Source organism: Microtus ochrogaster, unplaced genomic scaffold (assembly GCF_000317375.1).
Source record: "Microtus ochrogaster isolate Prairie Vole_2 unplaced genomic scaffold, MicOch1.0 UNK88, whole genome shotgun sequence".
Lineage (NCBI taxonomy): Eukaryota > Metazoa > Chordata > Mammalia > Rodentia > Cricetidae > Microtus > Microtus ochrogaster.
The window spans coordinates 1350563-1360194 of record NW_004949186.1 but is presented as its reverse complement, the minus strand read 5'-3'; the positions used below and the strand labels follow the sequence as shown (position 1 = coordinate 1360194).

Sequence of the window (9632 nt, the reverse complement as noted above, 5' to 3'; positions counted from 1 at the left end):
AAAAAAAAAAAAAAGAAAAACCGGCTAGAAACGACTCAAGCTAAGGCCGGGCATTCATAAGTAATAATAAGCCTCCATGTGATTTATTTGGGAGCTGGGTGACAGGCCTCTCAAAAAGGCAAACAGGTGACTGAACCTGGGTACTTGGGATTCTCTGGGGCCAAAGACTTTGTCTATCCCTGGTATTAGCCATAAATAAACAGGCAGCCAAACATTAAAGAAGTCAATGCCGTTCTGAAATTCTCCCTATCCATAGGGCTCCAGCTTTGTAATTCCTCTTCTCTGCTAACTCCCCTTGTCACAACACCACGAGGCTCTGGAGAGCAGGAAGCAGGCTCTGCCCACTCTTTTATTCTCAGTGTACAGCACGAGCTAAGTAAGAGTAATCACCAAAATGGATACACAGACAAAGGATAGATGGTTAGGAACCCTTTTCTTCTTCTTCTTCCTGCTTCTGAGTCAGAGCCCGTCCCAGAAAAATAGAAACAAAAATGAAGGATTGTGGGGTCAAGGTTGGGACAGGGACAGAATAAATATTATGAGGTTAAACCTGAATTCTGGTTTGGGTTTTATTCTCATCTTGCTATTACCTACGTCATTATAATGTGAAGAAAGGGGCCTTTTTCACCCAAACAATTCCTTTGTCATTTTATTATGACATTGACTTTTGTTTTCCTTTTGGTCCAGTGACTTTCTGAACTAAGAGATCTGAGCTCTTATGATGCAAGCTGCAGACTCTTTCTAGACAGGCTTGTGTTCTGCACATTGGTCCCTTAGCTTGTGGCACTCTTGTGGGAGACTGGGGAACCTTTGGAAGTGAGGCCTAGCTGAAGAGGTGGGTCCATGGGAGTATCCTATCCGTGCCCACACCCTGCTTGATCTCTACTTCTCTGTTGGTCAAAGCGAACGTCTCCCCATCCACCACACGTTCCTGCAACAAACATCTCTGTCGAGCACTCAGGACCAAGTGACCAGGGCTGAACCCTGAGAAATCATCTCCCGTTGTGTTGCTCCTGTTGTGACTCTACCACAGCAACGCAAAGGCTAACACCACACCGTGACCCACAGCCTTTAGTCCAAGGAAGAGGCGGATAGATTTTTGAGTTAAGAACGGTGTGTCTACAGGATGAATCCCAGGCCAGCCAAGGACTATACAATGAGATAAGCAAACAAAAAGGTTACTAATGCACTTTCCTTCCAATCAGCCCTCTCCTTGCCACCTCCCCCACAGCACCCCACCTGCCCAACACGCAGGTATAAACTTCTCACAACAATAAGTCTATTCGTTGTCTTTTGGGGGCAGTTTTTCATTTCTATTTATTATGAAAAAAAGTTTGTTTAATTTTCGATGCCCTTCACAGGCTGTGTTACAGAATCCAGAGCTGTAAGAAAGAAAAAAACCTAGCTGAAGCCACATTTCGCCAGGGAAGTCACACGGCCTGCACACTGACCCTGTGTCTGCACTAGAATTCAAGCTCAGTTAGTACAGCTGCAGACCTGCATCCATACCCCAGTGTTCCTTAAAGGAAAGTGTACGCGAGGGGTCGTAATCACTGCTTTCCAAGGGGAACCCAAACACTCTTACCTGACTCCAAGCCCATTCACACAACTCTTATCTAACGTCTTAAAACAGCTGGGTCATCTTTGAAAACCAACCTAGAGTACAGTAGCTTCTACTTAGCTCAACTAAAACTAGAGACTAGCACTGGCCTTTGATGTCCCGAACATGTTACAATTCTCTATAATGTCATCTTCTCTCTCCCTCACCCAGATACATTGCAATACCCTCCGGATTGGACAGTCTGACACACTGGGGAGCAGCGGTCCCCGTCTTTCCTTGGACTGTTCTTTCAGCTGGCACCATGTGCACTGTGTCTGAGTGCTAGGACAGAAACTCTGAGTAATCAAAGACACACATTTAATCCCAATGAATAATCTCTTGATCCTGGAGAATGCAAAATGGAACTCATGTCTTGAGGGCAATTTCATCACAAGACTCAAATGCCTTAAATATCTCGCCTACAGCATTTCGTGGTGTGTTTTAACCAACAGCTCAAGTCTGAAAAGCTTTTCTTACATCTTCTTACTTGGGAATTTGAATTTATCTCCTTTCCAGAAACTACTCTACTCCCTTCCCAGCACCTACTTCACTGTAAGGCAACAATCCGTTAGATCGACCATATCCACAGTTTACAATTTTCATTATATATATTATATATTCCTTCCTCGGAGTTAAGGGGAACTCAAACCAATCTGCTTTGAAGCTTAGGAATTTATAAACATATCTAGATTCATCTGAAGACCTTGAAGTTATCACAAAAATTATCACAAAAGCCAAGGCTACAAATAATTTCTTGGAACTAGACGCCATCCATCTCCTTATCTAAATGATGGAATGGCAGTGTTCTACCGCAAAAGGACTGCCTTCCTACCAAGTCCTGCCGCATACTATCAGGGTAACCTTGAGAGACTTAATTAACCTCTTTAAGTCTCAACTGTCTTATGTATAAAATAAAGAAAAATAGCAGCAAACTCCAAGGAGAGAGTGTTTTACCAGGAGAAAACACTATCACAGAGCGTGGTGCACAGCAGACACTGATTAAATGTTTATCTACTTCCTCCGAAACTATTTAGGCACAATGAATAAGAACAGAGATGGTTTAGTGGTTAAGATGTTTATTGCTGTTCCAGAGGATCCAAGCTCAGTCCCCAGCACCCAAGCTTGGAGGCTTCTAACTCCAGCTCCAGGGGATCTGACACTCTTCTGACCTCCACACGGTGTAGAAAGTCCTTCTATATATGTATTGCTTATATTGGTTAATGAATAAAGAAGCTGCCTTGGTTGGCATTTAGCATATAAACACGCCTGGCCTTGTGCTAAGTTCTGGAGAAAGAATAGCGTGCAAGACAGATAGGTACTCAAGTTTCCTACCCTCCTACCCGGCCAGTAGCAACGATATGTACCAGTACGGCATGAGAATCAATACCCACATATTATTAGCTATGTAGTAAGAGACAGTAACTTTTTAACAAACAATTACATGAATAACATCTTCCAATTACAACGCCCTGGAAAACATACATTTTAGGTATGTTTAAAATGAATACATAAAGAAATGAATATATAAAATAATATAATAAAATGAATACATAAAATGAATATAAATCATTTTGATAGTGTATTAGTTACTTTCTTGTTGCTACGACTGAGCGCCCGAGGAAAACAGCCTGAGCACACACAGGATATGGTGGCACACATCTGCCATCCTAGCGCTCTGGATTTGGAGGCCAGAAGTTCAGGAGTTCAAAGTCATCCTCTCCTACCTAGAGAATTCAAGGTAAGCCTGGACTATAGGAGACTTCCCAAAATAATGGAGGGGAGAAGACTGAAGGCGTGGGGCTGACTTCAGAAATAAATTGACTGGAGGAAGGATTCATGGCTCATGGTTTTGGTGTACAGGAGTCTCCAGTCAGGAATCAGAAAGATAAAACCTGGGGCTCAGAGCACTGTCTCCGGCTCCTGGGTTGAAGTTGTCCACATTCAGGGTAAATTCTCCCTCCTCAGGACTCTCTAGAAACAACTTCACAGACACACTCACAGGTGTTTCCTAGGCGATGTACATCCAGATGAGCTGACAGTGGGGACCCGTCATCAGAGATGATATAATAATAAACTACAATAAAAGCTTGGATAACCTTCTAAGCAAATAAATAGTAGACAGTTTTCTCCTACTGCAGCAGAGGAGTGGAGTCAGGGAAGGCTCTAGCTCCCTTAAGCTGGGTCTTCAAAAAGGAAGGAGGAGTTTATTCAGCAAAGAATGCTAATCAGAAGAGAAAGATTTAAAAATGCCATAGAAGTGGGAATTTAACTACAGAGTGCGGGGAACATGTAGTCCAAAGGAGACACTGCGACTGGCCAAGCCATCAGGGATTAGTACATGACCAGTCCTGTATTCCACCCTGACAGAGTTAGCCCTGGGTAGCTTCGTGGTTTGGGAAGCCTATCCTAATAAATTGTGCTTTCTGGAAAAGCAAAAGAACTCAAAGGTTTACCACTTCAAATTGGGTTTTATCTAACCTCTTTTAAATATTGGTAATATTCTCTTCCCACCTTAAGTTTCTTTTCTCCTTTTCCGTAAGAAGTAATTTTGTTAGAACCACATCTGATGATAACTTCTATCAAACAATTGTAGAGTATTATTTTATTGAAGGTAATAAGTATCTTACCTGCTTTATTTAGTGTCACAAACAGGTTACTAAACATTACATATTAGTCCATTAAGATAAACTTTATGAAGAAAAAGAACTATTTGATAAGTACAGAGATATATAGTCTATAAATATAAAAGTTTCAGTAAATGAAAAGATTTTCCTTAACTTCTAAATAATCAATGTCTGCTGTTTCCTTTTCTGGTTTCTTTGTTTGTTTGTTTTGTTGTTGTTGTTGTTTTTGCTTTGTTTTGTTTTTTCAAGCCTTGGCTGTCCGGGAACTCTTGCTGTAGGTTAGGCTGACCTTGAACTCACAAGAGGTCCACCAGCCTCAGCCCGCAGTAGTTGGGATTAAAGGCGTGTGCCACCGTGGGGGGGGGGGTCTACAATTTTCAAGGTCATTTTTTTCTTTCTTAACACCCTTTTGACAACTTCCCATTATATTCAGTTACCTAAAGTTATCAATAATCTTGTCTTCTATCTCATTAGTTTGCTTTGGATCACGTACCTTCAACAAAATCAAGAAGGGTCCCTCAGGGACATTCTGAAAGTTTTGTGAGACCCTTTGAGGTTCCACACTAATTTGCATAAGAGGAAGGGTACTTTCTGGACAGTGGACTGTCCTGTGAGACCAGCCTTGGCCCTTGAGGCTTTACAAGGCATCACAGCATGAAGTAGGGAAGTGCCAGTCTATGGTCATCTTAAGAACTCTCACCCATTTAAACCACTTTTACTGTTTTGGCACAGACTGGACTTTTTGTAAGTGAAGCTACCCTGTAAACTGAGAAGATACTTTCAACAATTTACCTCAAAACGTTCGCCCTTTTCTGGAAAAAGTAAAATAAAAAATAACATTAAGTTAAATTTAAAGAATTACATTAAAATAAAATAAATAAACCATGTAGTGAGAAGGTTGAGGCAGGGGGATTATGAACTCGAGGCCAGCCTAGGAGATCTGTGAGTCCCTATTTAAAAAATAAGATCCCCAGGGCTTGCAGTTGTAGCTGTCAGGCATACTACTGCTTAGGACTGCCGCAATAGGGGAGCAATAGGCTCACTTCATTGCAGCCTCTAACGCAATAATGCGGAAGCATTTACAAATCCAAAAAGCGAATTGTTACTAAGAAAACATTTACTTTACCCTTGTGTTTCAATTAGACTATTACATTGATTTAAAAACTTTACTAAATCTCATTTCCGGATATATGACAGGAAACTTTTTTAAAGCTCTTGGTATAAAAAAAAACTGCACTGGCGTGGACTGGTGGAAAAATCACACACTGCTGAGCATCCCTGAGGCTGGGTACTAAAGAGACCTCCTCACTTACCTCCTCAATTCTATACACTACTACAGAAGTAAACCGGCAGGGTGACGCCGCTGGGAGAGGTCCTGGCAGTCATGATTTCGACACCCGGGAAGGAAAGAACCTGCTTCTTCCTTTCAGCCTACATAAACCTCGTGCATTTTCTGACTGGACCCAGGTTGGGTGGTCCAGATTTGGGGGGACACTAGAGAAGCACTCCTCCCTTCTCCCTTCGCTGCCCTCACGCGTTCTTCACGCCGGGGTTAACCACTTTGCCCAAGGAGCCCCCCCCCCCTCTGGCCCCACCAGGACCCCTCCAGGTTGCCCTGGATCCCGTGGGACTCTGTGGCCCAGCGCCACCCCGAGGAGACGGCAGCCTGTGGGCTGAACCGAGGAGCTGGGGAAGCTGGAGAACCTGGGGTCTAGGGGTGCCCGCCGACTCACCGCGTCGTGGTCGACGTCTGCATCCGGCCTTTGGGTGGAGGGGGGCAGGTATTCGGCGTAGCGCAGCGCCTCTTTGGCGGCCACGCCGCCACCGGTGACCATAGCTGCGCCTGGAGACCCAGAGGACGCGCTGCGTTGCTACCGGTTTACGAGGCGACCGCGGGGACAAACTAGCGCGGGTTAATTAACTTCGCGCTCTGAGTAACCACTAGGTCAAAAGGGTGTAGACCTGATTGGAGAGAACCTTTTACTCACAGCGCACACAGTGTTTACTTTTGTTTGTTACTTTTGTTTGTTTATTTTGAAGGATCTCCTGGGGCTAGATGTGACACCCACCAAACCTGGAGTTAGGGTGGGACGCCTTAGGTCTGGGTTGTTTCTCTAAAGGCAGGCGGGGAGAGATTCTTAGGTCCAACCTGGGAGTGGAGACTTGCCTTGACCTTCCCAGACAGAAATGAGTATCATTTTCCATCTAGGTGAAATTACTGGGAAGAAACTGGTGATCAAGTAGCTTGCACTCACTGCAGATAATCTTTGAGTTGAATATACAAAGGCTTACTTTGTTATTAATTTTTAGGTCAAGTTCTTCGTAACAAATTAGACAATAACTGAAGCTAATACGTTTTCTAACTCCTGTCCCAACTTGGCTTCTTGTACCGACTTGGCTGCTGTTATGCCCTTTATACACTTTGCAAACCAGCTTACAAGACGTTTTTTGTTTCGTTGTTTATTTTTTTGTGTTTTGTTTTTTGAGACAGGGTATCTCTGTAGCTTTGGAGCCTGTCCTGGAATTAGCTCTGTTGACAGGCTGGCCTTGAACTTACAGAGATATCCCCCACCCCCACCCCGTTTGCCTCCTGACTGGAATTCCTCTGCCTCCCGACTGAAACTAAAGGCGTGCACCACCACCACCAGGCTAGGTTTTCTATTCTTGAAGTAAAAACTTTAAGAACCTGTTAATTTATCCATGTAGGAATTTACAATCCAGAAGGGAAGATGACACCAACACCGTGCTGGTGATAGATATGGGAGCGTGAGCCTGCTGGACAGGCTGCAAAAGGAGGCGAAAGAGACAGCATTCGCGTTTACAGAAAGGAACAGCGGCAATCATAAACGTTTTCTTGGAGGCTCAGCCATTGAGATTGGTTCAGTAAAGAACATGTTTTGTTTTAGTTTGAAGAAGAAAAGGGCCAGAAATTCCACATAGAAATAAATACAAAGACCTGAAAAGGGTGGTGTGTGTAATACTGGGTTGAAAGTTCTTCGACTCTTTAGAAACATGATTTTATCTTAATTATTACTTTATTTAACAATTTATTTAAATTATCTTTTAAGCCAATCCACAATTATTTATTGTTATGATTTTAGCCATAATATGACTGACTCTTCCTGATTCCAGGGCCAGGCACGTGCTGACAAGCCCTCAGGCATGACCCAAGGGCGACACGGTTGTATCACTTACCTACGACACAGCTGCTTGAGCCCTTACGCGTGTGTGAGCTCTGTCTGCACGTGACCTAACCACATCATCCCCCTGTGCGCATGTGCTAGGTAGCTCATAAAAGCTGGACCTGCCATTTTCTGCGCTCTTCCTCCCCCTTTCTCTCCCTCCTTCTCTTCCCCCCCTTCTCCTCCCCCTCCGCTGACCTCAACAGGCCTGTACAGCCCTCCCTTAATAAATTCCTAAGTTGTGCATTCTGTGTTTCCTTCTCACTCACACCAGGTAATTTCATTTATGAGCAAAACAAATGAGTTGGATTGGAGCCTACATATCATTCATTCATCATCCATTTGTTCAATTTATTCAATAAATCCTTATTGAACAAATGTCACGTTTTAGACACAGTCCTGGGGCATTGTGCCTTTAGCATCAATTAAACAAATAAGGTCTCCAAGTCTTTGGAGTTTGTTGTCTAGGGGAAGCTAATGGTGTATCCTAGCAGCTGGACCAAACCATATTAGGCTGCTAGCCTAGAGCAAACAAGCAATTAGAAGGAGACCCGTGTGAGCCAGCTCTTTTTGAGAAGAACGCACCTGCTCAAGAGCTGGGGCTTCCCAAGCAGAAGCCCTGAGAGAAGGGGGCTGGGTAGAGAGTAAGGCAGAGGAGGGGAGTGCAGGGACGGAGGGTGGAAGCAGGTTGTACTTCAGGTCAGACTTCTGAGAGTAGATTACTGGCTGCTGCTAGACTTTCCTGACTGAACTCCCTGCCACTGCTGCCTTGGTTGTCTGCTTCCACAGAAGCAGCCAGTGTTCGAGAGAAATTCATTCCCAGCGGCTACTCAGCCCTTAGCCTGTGGTTCTTCGGCAGGCTCAACCTTACCAGCAAATAAAGATAAGAGCAAAAGCAGTGAAATCCTTTCCTCTCCCCTTAAGGATCTCTTCTTGGTTTAACCAGACTCACTTTGCTGGCTTCCTTGAGAAGGAAGATAAATGTTGTTTTGTGAAATAAAAAAGAGAGGTGTATTAAATTTCTGTTGGTTTTCTTTCAATTACTTATACCATCTCAAAGACATATTATGTTCAATGGACCTTGTAAAACAAAGGCAGATGTTGGTATATATTTTAGAAACATTTCAGTCAAAGGGGTTTACAATTTGGCTGTGCTGGAACTTGCTCTCTAAACCAGACTGGCCTGTAACTTACAGAGATCTGCTTGTCTCTGCCTCTGGAGTGCTGGGATTAAAGGTGTTTGCTACCATCTCCCTGTATTTTTTATCATTATTAAATCCCACACACATTGGCGTGTTGACTGGCGAGTCTTGGGGAAGCACCTCTATTTTTGAGAACTCATGGGTGCTGCATCACCACTGTTTCCAGAAGACACTATCTTACATCAATCACCTGCATCACCATTGTTTCCAGAAGACACTATCTTACATCAGTTACCCCAGTCCTCTGGCTCTTACAGTCTTTCTGCCCCACTCTCTGTAATGTTCCTGAGCCTTAGGCATCAGGATGTTTTTGTAGAAGATGTCTTCATTATGGATAGGCACCCCAGAGTTGATCATTCTCTGCCTCTTGACCAATTATTGATCTCTAGAGTATCCTCCAATGAAATCAGATGCTTCTTTGACAAGGAGGTGAGAGCTGCACTAATCTATGGTATGAGGATAAGTATTTAGAAGGCAGTTGGATATTTTAACTATTTAAAGATGGTTCTCATCAGTCATGGGTTCATGGGTATGTTTCCAGCACCAGGCAAGAGTTCCCTCCTATGGAGTGGGCTGTAAGTACAATTAGACATCTGTTCGTTTTCCTGAAGGCATAAATGCCACTATTGCACCATTGGATATTGTTATGGGGTAGTCATTGTTGCGGTTCACAGGCTTTAAGCCAGGTAAGATTTGCAAGGGACCTTCCAATAGTATGAAATCTAGGCCTCAGAGAGAAGGCTTCCAGGTCAGTCCCAGCTATATTCCTCCAAGACCTGGGCCAGAGTATGTGTCATCTTCAGCAACAGGGTCTTACCTTCAAATTCTGTCAGGCAACCAAAGGGGGTGGCAGTTATATGTATTGTTTTGTCCCTTGGGCATCCTAACCAATTATTTTGAGATAAAATGACCCTGCATCCTGTGTGTCTTAGTTTCTCTTCTATTGCTGTGGCAAATTATCTTGATCAGACAATTGTGTTAGTCAGAGTTCTCTAGAGTCACAGAATCTATGGAATGAATCAAT

At 43.6% G+C, this 9632-nt stretch overlaps 1 protein-coding gene across 1 annotated transcript in view; it reads right to left on the bottom strand.

The window, feature by feature from the left end:
* The window catches only part of Dnajc15 (DnaJ heat shock protein family (Hsp40) member C15), a 45485-nt gene extending 39391 nt beyond the window's left edge, over positions 1-6094 (bottom strand). Inside the window, exon 1 of the mRNA XM_005370879.1 lies at positions 5958-6094. Coding sequence (XP_005370936.1) covers positions 5958-6059 — 102 coding nt within the window. The 5' untranslated portion in view covers positions 6060-6094. The remainder of the gene's footprint in view (positions 1-5957) is intronic.
* Between the last annotated feature and the right edge of the window lie 3538 nt (positions 6095-9632).